At 39.0% G+C, this 13,263-nt stretch overlaps 1 protein-coding gene across 2 annotated transcripts in view; it reads right to left on the bottom strand.

The window, feature by feature from the left end:
• LOC128508339 (uncharacterized) overlaps positions 1–13,263 on the bottom strand; it is a 60,647-nt gene that overhangs the window by 14,715 nt on the left and 32,669 nt on the right. For both annotated transcript variants that reach the window (XM_053479629.1, XM_053479630.1), the window contains 9 exons: positions 11,483–11,566; positions 11,233–11,322; positions 9,944–10,523; positions 7,179–7,253; positions 7,007–7,076; positions 6,792–6,884; positions 4,477–6,405; positions 727–883; positions 281–559 (listed from right to left, as the gene is read on the bottom strand). In XM_053479629.1, the coding sequence (XP_053335604.1) occupies positions 281–559; positions 727–883; positions 4,477–6,405; positions 6,792–6,884; positions 7,007–7,076; positions 7,179–7,253; positions 9,944–10,523; positions 11,233–11,322; positions 11,483–11,566 (3,357 nt within the window). The remainder of the gene's footprint in view (positions 1–280; positions 560–726; positions 884–4,476; positions 6,406–6,791; positions 6,885–7,006; positions 7,077–7,178; positions 7,254–9,943; positions 10,524–11,232; positions 11,323–11,482; positions 11,567–13,263) is intronic.

Raw genomic sequence — 13,263 nt, forward strand, 5'->3', positions numbered from 1 at the left:
TTAAAATAAGCAAAAACCCTGGTCCCCTCTTGGTGAGTGTAGAGTGACAGTCCCCTCTTAGTAACATTAACATGTGTGTGTCTATGTGTGTGTGTATAAAAGTCATCCTACACAGCAGCCCCCTTTCCTCCCCTCCTCTCTCTGGTCTCAATCACTACATTCCATTCTTATGGGGGAAATTCACATTGATATACAAGCTCACTTTCGGAACAAATTATGCTCGCAATCCAAGGTTCCACTGTACTATGTTTCTGTGATTAAAAATGAACACCCATCTAACCTGATTGATACAGGGCTTTGCTGGTTTATTAGGAATGTATACAACTGAGCCTCCATCGTGCACTCAGTCAGATTTAGACAATCTATTTTCCACAGTCTCAGGAGAGAAACCAAGCTGCTCTGGACCCTGGATGATACCTCCTCTGCCTGCTGTGGGCTTTTCTGGACTATTGACAACTCCTTCAGAGGTTGTTTCAAGGCTCCTTCAAGAGTCATTGGACCACATGGTTTTATTTTCTCCAATGCGTGTGCCATTCTCACCAGCACATTAAAACTCACTCTGGAGCACCACACAGAAAAATGATGCAAACATTATTAAACAATACACATTAACATCATCAGCTTTATCCATATCATAACAAAGCTAAAAATATAAACTGATGCAGTTCACAACGTATTTAGACCTGAACATTGTCTCTAGTAGGTAAAAAATTAACTCGGTCAAACCTTAACTCAGAGATCCAGTGTAGACATTGAAGGAAACTCTGAACTTCACCCTCTTCCTCTGTGAAGTCTGTTATTTCTAATGGTTCCTTCACATTTTGGGATTTTAGCAGATCTAAAAGAAGCGAGGCCCTTCTCTCGGACAGGTTTATGTTCCATACTGAAAGAAAAAAGACAAACTGTTTACTTTCAGGACCTTAACATTTACTTTGGCCAGGCTTTCTTCAGAAATTAATCACTTAGCTCAATAGGATGGAGGTGACACCAAATGCTAAAGATGATCATTTTGAAATTGATACTGGCTGCAGTCTTATGTAATGAATGATTAGACATTTCAACGGTTGTGAAAAAGCACACAAAGTCATGTGTGAAACTGGTCCAAATCCACTTGGAGGCATACAGGTAACTCTGTCAAGGTGGTTGAATTTGTATCAGTAAGAGTTGGATAGATGCAGCAAAGTAGGAAACTGACCCTCACAGAGGTTAAAGGAAATGTTCTTAGGTTATTTGGGTATAGCTGGTTGGGGGAATTTCATTTAAAATAGAAAGAAATCAAGCAAAGTCAAAAAGCATGTGAGGTACATGACATAAAAAACTGAAGTAATGACACCACAGGATGTGCCAAGCAAACTTAAGAATGTATTTAAAGAGGAATTGAGCATACTTAAAGGTACCAAGGCTAAGATTCATGAAAAGGCTGAGACGGCCCCCATTTCTTCTGTTGATAAAATAGACAGACTGCTCAAACAAGATATTATCTTGTACATAAAAATAGAACATAATCACTCCAGTAAAATGAGCAAAATAGGTAGCAATGATTCACACATACCAGTGAATAAATATCGATAAATCCAAAATGTACTTAACAATAAACACTCACTGAGGCTTGTTTACATACAACAGATCCATGGCTCTTTTAAAGAACCATAGAAGGACTTTTAAGGGGGATCCCACATATGGTGATTTACCTTGATGATATTCTATTCAGTGGGGTAGATGACGTGGACCACCTGTGAAACCTAGAGGTTGTGCTGGCTAGATTTCATGAGTCAGGTTTGCATTTAAAAAGGAGTACATATAATTTTTTGCAAAATGAAGTAGAGCATCACCTTGTGGGGAAGAAAGTGAAAGGCATCATGGAGAGTCCAACCCCAACAACTGTCACTGAACTTAAATCCTATTTTGGTTTAGCAAACTACTACAGTATAACAAATGTCTATGAAATCTAGCAACCCTACTTGCACCATTACATGAATTTTTATGTTGAAATATTCACTGATTGTTGAGAGGGAAACAGGATGGGTGCTGTATTGTCACATCTAATGGAAGATGGAAGCGAACACCCTTTGGGGTTCATGCCATAACCACTCTTACCTTCAAAAAAGAGGTACTCACAACTAGATAAAAGGGTCTACTGGTCATGTTCAGAATTAACAAATGAACAAGTTAATTTAAGGATGAGCATTCACGATCTATACAGATCACAAACCTGTGATATCTCAGTTTAGTGAAGAAAAAAAAAACATATTACAAATGGGGTCCAAGAGCGTTCAGAGATGGTCTGTGCACTTAGGTCTGTGCCTAAAATACAACATACAGTACCGTGAAAAGGTGTTTTTCAGATTTCTTTTTTTTTTTGCCTATTTTTCACACTTAAATGATGCAGATCAAATACATTTTAATATTACACACCTGGGCCTATGTAAAAAAAGTAATTGCCCCCCTTGCAAAATCATGAATGAACAGATTTTTGGAAAGCTGAGTTAATCTGCTACACCTAGGCCTGATTACTGCCAGACCTGGTGAATCAAGAAATCACTTAAATAGAACCTGTCTGACAAAGTGAAACATGCTAAAAAAAATCTAAAAAAGAAACATGATCTAAAGAAATTCAGGAACAGATAAGAAACAAAGTAATTGACATGTATCAGTTTGGAAAGAGTTACCAAGAGATTTCTAAGGATTTGGGACCATTATCCACAAATAAAGAAAACTTGGAGCTCCTCATTCAGGAGCTCATAAAAGAACCCAGAACAACATCTAAAGACAACATCTAAAGACCTGCAGGCCTCACTCGCCTCAATTAAGGTCAAGGTTCATGATTCAACAATAAAAAAGAGACAGGGCAAAAATGGTATCAATGGGAGTGTTCCAAGGCAAAAGCCACTCCTGACCAAAAAGAACACAAAGGCTTACATTTGCAAAAAGATTTTTTATTATCTTTTGGGCAAATATTTTGCGAACTGATGAGACAAAAGTTTAACTTTTTGGAAGGTGTGCATCCTGTTGCATCTGTCATAAAACTAAAAGAACATCATACCAACAGTGAAACAGGGTGGTGGTAGTGTGATGGTCTGGGGCTGCTTTGTAGCTTTAGGAGCTGGATGACTTGCAACATTTCCTCCACAGTGATGTGAAGAACTCATTGAAAGTTAGCGCAAATGCTTGATTGCAGTTGTTACCGCTAAGGGTGGCACAAGCATCATTAGGTTAAGGGGCAATTACTATTTCACATGAAGTCAAGCAGGTTTGGACAGCTTTTTTTATCATAAGAATAAATTTTAATTGACTGTCAAGGGTGGATGCGTACTTTAAGTAGCTACAGTAATTACACACACTAAAGCTAGAGAATAGATACTGAAGCGACTCTATTGAACTCTCTCTGGAATTGCCAAACCATTTATCCTGGTCAAAACAGCATTTGAGCTTGTGGACGTTCTTTACTGATGAAGATGGAACACTGCTTGGCCATGACATCCATAACTAAATCTGACACTGATCATACAGTATGTAAAATGAAACAGCCGGCTTTCGACAATTTACACAAGGAAGGTCAAATGCACAGATGCCTGACACATGATTCAAGCAAAAGTAACAAAATCATTAAGGAAATTTGTGTCACTAGTTACTAACAAAAGTAATATATAATGTGTTGGGGGACAGCAGGGGAAAAAAACTAGTAAAATCGATCACACTGTGAAATACTACAAAATAATCAATGTATGGTCTTAAGGGTGGTGTAGTGGTTAGCACTGTCGCCTTGCACCTCCAGGGTCCAGGTTCAATTCCCAGCCAGGCTCAATTCCCATCTCTGTGTGCATGGAGTTTGCATGTTCTCCCCATGCTTGGTTGGTTTCCTCCAGGTACTCCGGTTTACTCCAAAAGACCTGCAGATTAGGCTAACTGGCGTTCCCAAATTGCCCTTAGCATGTGAATGAGTGTGTGTACAGTATGTGTGTGTTCCCTGTGATGGATTGGCATCCTGTCCAGGGTGTATCCCGCCTTGTGCCCTAAGCCCCCTGAGAGGTTTCAGGCCCCCCATGACCCTGAATACAGGATAAAGCGGTATAGAAGATGAGTGCGTGAGATAAACCATGGATCATTCATAATACTGTGAATATATACTGTACTGTACTCCACAGTTTCACATGCATATTTCATTTTTGAATTTTGTGTGAAATTGTTAAGAATAACAAATAAATAAGGAGGAAAATTGGTTTACTTTCAATTTCATGTGTTTACTTGTGTGAGTAAATCTCAATATGGCAATTTACTACATGTAATGTAAACAGTAGTACGTTACTTGGGATAGTAACTTGTACTAGGAATATATTGCTGTTATAGAAAGACAATAAGTAATAGTAATATATTACTTTCACTAAGTAGTAACTAATAACAAGTAATATAAACGTATTACTTTGATTATTATTTAGCACAACACTGGACTTGCCTTCATAATTTAATCACGCTTACCATGCACTGGAATTTCTGAATCCTCACTTGGAGCGCTGGTGTCTCCGTTGGCGTAGACGGCACACACTCTGGCTCTGTAACAGGTGCTGTCTGGGAGAGTTATAGTGCATTCACAGACAGGTCCGTCGGTTTGAATGGATTGCCAACCCTCCAGACCAGCCTCCAAATACTCCACTCTGTAGTAGAGCACAAGTGAGTCTTCATCATCATCATCCTCCTCAGCTTTCTCCCAGGCAATACAGATCTCTTCCTTGTTCAGTTTCAGCACTGTAGGTGCTCCAGGTCTGACTCTGGAGACTGTCTGGAACTCTGTAATTCCGCTGTAATTACTCATGCCCTTACTGTCTGTTAGAGCGTATCTGAGTTCATAGTGTGTCCCTGGTGTGAGCCCTGAAACCACACAGCTCTCTCTTGTACAAGAGATAACTCTCCATTTCCTATCTTTCTTCGCCACTCTGTACTCCACCCTGTAACCTTCAGCACTTTGCAGCTTCATCGTCACGCGTGTCTGATCTACAGCAATTATTTCTGCTGATTCCAATTTTACCTCAAGCTTTGCATTTAGGCTTAACGAACTTCCAGACTGGTAAAAATGCACTGCAGAGCCAGGAGAACATGGATCAGGTACAGATGCAGCAACGAACACGGTTTCTTGAGTGTTTGCATTACTCTCTTTATTTAAAAGAAATGATTCAAGGTCAGAGAGGATTTTCTGGCTTGTTCCCGAAACCTCAACGGCATGCCGCATTTTTGTGGTGATCACTGTGTTCATTGATTTAATGTACTGTGCCAGAGCTGAAAGAAATGGATCTTCAACATTGTCCACTGATGTCAAAATGAAGCACAGCAATCTGTCCGCTTGGCAATCCTGTACATAGTGCTGGAAGTCTTTTTGGCCCTTTATAATAGTCACATTGGCAGAACTGCATTGGATCAAGGCTCTCATTTCAGTGCTTTTGTTTTGGAGCCACTGATATGTTTTAACTAAGCCAAAGGGTGATTTAGCATTTGTTTCCAGAAGTTCTTGCAATCCTCCTTCTCCTTTCTCCCGTGTGATCTTAATACATGAGGCTAGTCTCTTCTGAAAATTGCACTGGTACTGCTGGAGAAGTGAAAAAAAATTACACAGAGCATCCTTTAATGCTGAAAACTGTTTAAAAATGTCATAACTGTTAAAGACTGACATCATATGATGACAAAAGTTGACTTGTCTTCCTAGATGTTCCAGAACCTTTTCTGCTTTATACAGCTGATCTTTGGTAACATGTCTAACAACACAAGCTGATGTTTGGTCCAGATTCTTTAAAGGATACAGCCAGACTTTAAGAGGAACCTCTTTTTTTGCATTCTGGAATGAGTTATACAGTCTCACTGTTGTTTCAAAATCCACAGGATTTTGCACACAATTCCCATCAATAAAGGCGGCACAATGGCATAATGCAGATTTGTCTTGTTCACTAAGCCTAGAGAGTAGATCTGTCTGACTGGAAGAGTTGATCAGCTTCTTGGCTACATCTTTGAGATCTGCGTTTTCAGCTCTTCTGTCCTTCTTGCTATCAAAGACAAAAAATGCCTGTGATCCGTAAAGCACAGCTACAACCACGTGCGTCGCAGAGGTCAAGCCGGTCACTGAGGGTGGGAATCCGTCATGTAGAAGCTCGTGATTGAGCATGTCCAGTCTGGTGGAGGTTCTGTAATGCAGAGTGACTCGGTCTTGCAGCTGGGACTGAATGTTATGATTAAAAAATGCAGAAGCTCCGGCTATCTTAACCAACCCTGATATAACACTCGCTCTTAGAGGTAAAGTCAGATCCAGAGCTGTGAGTCTGTCATGTAAGGAGTCTCCATCCAAAATCCTTACATCCTTGTGAGGACGTGTGATCGACAGCCTTGTAGAGGATACAATATTTTTTTCCCATAGTAAAACATCTAAAAAAAATGACACACGGTATCGGTTTAGCAAATTAGTAAACAAGAAAGGTTCTGTTGTATTTTCTTACCCTTTTAATTAATTAAAACAAATAAGAAAATGCATTTTTGTTTTCATAATTATTTCAAATATGTTTAAAGTATGTACCAATTATTGATGAATTTCCTGTAACTGGAAACTCAAATAGTGCACAACTTAAGGTTTGTAATCTTATTCTTTTAAAGATTTTAACTTAACCCAGGTCAAATCTATGAAAATAAATAAATAGATTATTAATTATATTAATATATACTGTGTATAATGCTTGCATGCTATTTCTTGCATTAGAATGTGAATTTGAAACTATGGATACATGAAATATACTGTAAAAGCAACGTGTTTTTACCTGAGCTGAACAAATCACTGCGGCAGTCATACAACATGCCGAGATCTAAGTCTCGACTCAGTGCAGCGACTTCGACAAGCTCGAAGCCAAAAACTGAAAACGTGATTTGAGGACACATTAACCAATCATTAAACTGTATTTACTTTGAGGTGTATTTATAGATCAGAAACTTGATATAGATACAAAATAATTAAAATATTAGTATTACAACTCACTACTTGAATCTTCAAGTCTTCTGCAGAACAATTGTGTTAGGTAAGACAAGAACGCCTCAGCTCTCTGTAGCTAAAAAACATAAAATGTACATGTTTACTGATGAGACTTTTTTCCTAAACCACATACAGTATGGTCCTGTATGTGCTAATAGTTCGGTTATTGTGAGCTTACCCTGTCTTCCATTGCCAAGTCTGCATTGTTGTGCTGCACTTCATCCTTCATTCTGCTCTCAGTTAATGAACTGAACTGAAATTGTTTTTATACAGAAAGAGTTGGTTAGTCACATAAAAGAAGTTAAAGTATGTCAAAATGTTACTTAAAATGCAACAGCAAAGAATCAAAATAATAGCAATAATAATAATAATAATAATAATAATAATAATAATAATAATCCTGAGTTTAATCTCAAAGTATCACTTTCATGTATTAAAGGTTTATGTAGCGATTCTAAAGAAAGACCTTGATATATAGTTTTTCTCATATTTAGTAAATATGTCCTCACAGTGCCTTGGCTGTCAGTTCTATGTGCAACTCTGGTGTTCATACACAGCCACAGGCTTTGTAAAGGGGAAATAAACAAACTGGCATGGACCATGTCACATAAAATTGTTCCAGCCAATCTGCAACAGGGTCCTGCGCAGGATGGGGTAAAAATAAGGCTGAGAACTATGGCGTTATATTCCTGCCACAATTCTGAGCGCGTGGTTTGACATTTTGAGAGCAGACAATGCACTCTATGCGCGTGCAATGTCTCCACTGCGCGCTCAACAGCTCGATTCTGCGCGTGCAATGTCTCCCCTGCTCGCTCTACATATTCCCCGCGCGCGCGCTCGACTCTGCCTGCACGCGCGTGCAACATTTATTTTCTGTGCGCGCTCAACTCTGCCTGTACGCTCGCACAACTTTGTCCAGTGTTACAAAACTGCCACAAAACCAGCCAATCAGAGACATCCACACACTACTTCTGATTGGTTGTTTCTCCTCCAATCAAGTGGCACTACTATCGACCGCTTAACGGAAGCGTTGTAAATAAAGGTTTATAAGTAAAGTTATCCGATTTGAATTTTAGTCGATGTAGTTTAACAATGAGCTATATGGTAACGTAATTAGGTACGTAAATAAAAACACACAATGGGCAAACGAAACTGGTATATACTAATACTTCATTAAATAAAAAATAAATACTATAATATTTGTTTATAATATTTATGAATAAAAACTTTATTTACATTGCTTCCCTTATATAATTTATTTTTATATAATTATATATAATTTAAATTTCTTATCATTTTATTTTGATTTTGTAAGGCTGCTTTGAGACAATGGCCATTTTAAAAGCACTATACAAATTATAGTATGCGTTATGCGGTCGATATTGCCAGGTGATAGAGGAGGAACAGCCAATCAGAAGTCTGTGATTGGCTGGTTTTGTGGCAGTTTTGTAACACTGGACAAAGTTGAGCGAGCGCACAGGCAGAGTCAAGCGCACAGAAAATAAATGCAGTGTTGCCAACTTAGCGACTTTGTCGCTATATTTAGCGACTTTTCAAATCCCTCTAGCGACAATTTTTTTAAAAAGCGACTAGCGACAAATCTGGCGACTTTTTCTTGTGTTACTGGAGACTTTTGGAGACTCTGATGTGTCTGTACTGACTCTTCTCAACTTGCCACAGCAGCTGCCGCCGCTGGCCCCTCCCCCGTCCCAAAGCTCTCACAGACAGGCCTGTCCTCTCGCAGGAGTCCCCCCCCCCCTCCCAGCTGCAGTTACTGCAGGATGCTCACTCCTACGAGTCTTGACTGCAAATTAATTGCCCATGCGCAAATCCGCCGTTAAGTGATCCCGCCTTGACGACTTTTTTTTTTTAAGCGCCTAGTAACAAATCTAGCAACTTTTGGACAAACCTTAGCAAGTTTCCAAATGTCGCCAATACTGTCCTGTAAGCACGAGGTCTTGCTTTCCCGGTACAGTTACACATCTCCCTGTGTCTGCTCTGATCAGTGAGCGCTAGCCCAGGCTGAAAAGAGCAGCATATTCCCGTGACTGCACAGCAGCTAACATGGATGTGAATGAGCTGCACATGTGCAAACGGTGTTGCAACGGACCTATCACTTACCTGCTTCTCCTTTGCTTGAAATAAAACTATTTAATTTGACCATTTTCTTTTTTTTTTTTTTTTTTTCTTCCGATGCACTTATATTACTCACTGTTACAAAGCTTAAGTACATAATTATATTGGACACATGAGAAAGGATCAGGGAAAACACGCAAAATGCAAATACGACGTAATTACGTCATCAATATGCAAGTATACGCATGACGTCATCTAGCGACATTTGGCGACTTTTCGAGCAGACTTTAGCTACTGTCCGTTGAAAATAGTTGGCAACATTGAATAAATGTTGCACGCGCGTGCAGGCAGAGTCGAGCGCGCACAGAATCGATAAGTCGCGCGTGCGCGGAGAATATGTTGAGCGAGCAGGGGAGACATTGCACGCGCAGAATCGAGCTGTTGAGCGCGCAGTGGAGACATTGCACGCGCATAGAGTGCTTTGTCTGCTCTCAAAATGTCAAACCACGCTCTCAGAATTGTGGCAGGAATATAACGCCATAGAGAACCACTGTTGTGTAAAATTGATAAATACAACACATAAGTGGGCCAGACTCCAAGCATTGGTAAGAAGGAGAGATGTTCCTAAAAACACCTGCTTCCTTTTTAATACCTGGCCATGTGTTTGGGGGTGGAGCTTCTCAAGGACCACTAAAGGAAGGATGTATAACAATAAAATGAATATAATAACCTCTTTTTCAGAATCTATTAATGTACCTTATATGTAGCAAGACATTTCTAGAACAAAGTGTCAGTCAAAGCCTGACATTGATCAACATTCAACATTAATTCACTTTTAGCTTTTTTACATGGCCATTAGCAGCCCACCTCAGCATCCTGAACTTCTGTTTTGGCCAGCACAGTGTCATGACCTTTATGTTCCTCCATCGCACACACAAGACAGATGAAGACCTGATCAGTTCTGCAGAAGACCTCCAGACCTCTGTAGTGCAGCTGGCAGCTTCTCGTCTCTGGATCGCCCATCATGTCTCTGAGCGTGTGTCTCTGCAGCGCTCCTACGGTGTAGTGCTGCCTTACGTGGGTCTCACAGTAAGCCACGTTGCAGGTTAGACACCACTTCACGGCTCTGATCTTACTACCAGTGCAGATATCACAGGCTACGTCTCCAGGTCCAGTGTAGCTTTGAGCAGGAAGAGCAGGACTGAATTTGGCCTGCTTCAGCATCTGATTAAGAGCCACATTCAGGTTCAGGGCAGGACGATTTTTAAACCTTTTTTTACACTGAGGGCAGGAGTAGCTTTCTTCATTGGCTGGTTTAGTCCAGTAGGACTGGATGCAGGTTTTGCAAAAAGAGTGTCCACAGGGGATGGACACAGGATCCTTCAGGACATCGCTACACTTTGGACACCTTAAACAATCCTCCATAATGGGACTCGGACATGAGACTCTGCATTTAATGTAAACATAATATATTAAACGTCATCAACCAAGATCACCAAAAACAAATGAAATTCTTTATCAATTCTATTGTGTACAAACTAAGCTGCCAAAAACAGTTCTTTAAAAACAAGGTTCAAAGCGCTACAAAAAGTAATTATTATTATTTTAATTATCCTGTGGTTTTAAGTATATTGGGCACTGTGTTCCATCATTTCTATAGCAATACTGGCTCATTTACCTTCCTCCTTTCTCATCTGGGCTTATGGACCAGCAATGGTGGAGTGATTTTGGATATATTAAGGGCCTTGCCCAATGGGTGGTGAGGCTCAAACTGCCTGAGTCACCACGGCCCCCACAAAAATTTATGAGATAATTAAAATAATTGGAGCACGTTTTATCAACATTAAGTTATGCCTAAAAATAAAAAAGAACATTCTCAAGAAAATAGGTAATTGAAATTAATATCAGACAATTAAATCTTATTATTTATTTGCAACTGGTTACCATACTGTAAGTAACCACACCTATCGTACTGCTTGACTGCCACATCTGAGCTGGCTCACAAAAATAAAGAAATGTGACCAGATGCTTTAGGAAATAAAAAGAACAGCTGAGTATAAATCAGTTATCTTGCCTTGCATATATCCTTTCAAGTTAACTCAGTAAACTATGTCTTGTATAAAGTTTATAAAGTAAAGTGTTTATAAAGTACACACCCGTTCTGGAATCCAACAAGTGGATCCATTGACTGCTCAGATTGGAAGGACACACCTGTCGGAGCTGGAGATGGTGCTGCAAACTTTGTTCTTTGTATTAAATGGAAATAATTTAAAATACAATAATCTTTGTGTTCACATAATATATAAAATTATATAATAATTATTATAACATAAAATTCAAAAACACAATAGACTTTCCAATGGATGTGAAATAACTTTTAATCTGACACCAAAACCATGTCTTTACCTCACATTCCCTTCAATAAAAGCCACTGGCCGGACAGAGAAGTATGATGGAGCTGGTGATGTAAATCTCTCCTGGACTACATTCCTGCTTGAAGATATGAACAATCTGATCAGTAATTATAATTTTTAAAATATCATTACAAAGGCATTAACTTTTTAACATGATTAAACACTTAACACTTAAGTCTGATCAACTTCTATTACAATTACAACTTGTGGACATGTAAAAGTATTAAAAGTTTTTGCGAACAAAAAGGGACAAACCAGAACCTCCCGAATTTAACCTCAGGTCACAAATCTATCAAAATTACATGAGTACATTTGAGTACCATCCCAGAAAGCCCGACCCAGTTTTCCAGTCTTTCTATTAGTATGTTATGATCGACAGTGTCGAACGCAGCACTAAGATCTAGCAGTACCAACACTGATATTTTGCCAGAGTCAGAATTTAAACAAATATCATTTATTATCTTTATGAGCGCTGTCTCTGTACTGTGATGCGCTCGAAAACCAGATTGAAAACTGTCTAGGTATCCATTTATTGTACTTTTCAATAATCTTACCTATATAAGGAAGATTTGATATTGGTCTGTAGTTATTTAATATGGAGTTATCAAGATTATTCTTTTTTATTATTCTTATCAACTGCAGTTTTCAGAGAGTTTGGAAAAGTCCAAACTCTAGTAGAGTTAAGTAGACTTAGTAGGGCCAAAGTCTGCTGATTGACCTGACCAGACTAAAACACTACAATTTTAAACCTGATGAACTCCCATGTTGTGTTGCAGTGTGTTTTGGTACATGAAGACATTTTACCAATTTAGACTGAATTCTACAGCATTTAAATTAGCAGAAAGTTTTAATCAATTAATGAATCAATATTGTTTATAATGAATTTGTACACACTGGTTCATGTGCTTGGTTCAATTTTTTTCTTTCTCCACAATTTGACCTTTCCATCAATTTTGTAGAGGTTTTCCTGGTTCCAGAACATCTATGACTCATTCTCTTATATCTTTGTGAACTCTAATCTGGTTTTCTGACTCTTACTTCTGATGAGAGGTTTGCATTTTGAGGTATGGCCTCCTGAAGTCTTCTGTGAAAAGCAAGTTGTAATAACCTCACTCCTGCCCTGTTGAAGGTCCAAAGTTGCTTCTACTGTTCCTAAGAAGACTAAGGACCTTTGGAGTGTGCAGGACATTATTAATAACTTTTTATGACACCGTTTTGACCTCTGTATTCTTCTATGCAGTAGTCTGCTGGGGAGAGGGCAGCATAGAAAGGAACAGGATGAATTGGTTAAAAGAGCCAACTCTGTCCAGGTCTGCCATCTCCACTCCTTAGAGGAGGTGGCTCAGGAGGATGTTGATTAAGCTGACATCTTTTATATTTTTAATCTTTTTTATTTCAGATATCTTTTTATAAAATTGCCACTGTCGGCACTGGTGCCACAAGACATGAAAGGAGGACTCACTTAGCTTAATGAATGATGTAGAATGACCAGAGCCAGCAAGTCCAACTTGCAATAATGCAAGCGGCAAGCAAAATGAGGAGGTCAGAGCCAGTAAATTTAAGCGTAAAATAATCCAAATGGCAAGCGATCTCGATGTTGATATGCAAACTCAGAAGTCAGAGCCGGTAATTCCAAGAGTAATGATAATTCAAAATGCCAGACAAAAATGAGGTCAAAACACAAAGCAGGGTCATGATCACAATAAGTGGTTTTAAAAAAATACTAATAATGTTTGGCTTGGAAGACACACTAATAAAGAAAACTAAAACAGC

Source organism: Clarias gariepinus, chromosome 20, assembly GCF_024256425.1.
Source record: "Clarias gariepinus isolate MV-2021 ecotype Netherlands chromosome 20, CGAR_prim_01v2, whole genome shotgun sequence".
Lineage (NCBI taxonomy): Eukaryota > Metazoa > Chordata > Actinopteri > Siluriformes > Clariidae > Clarias > Clarias gariepinus.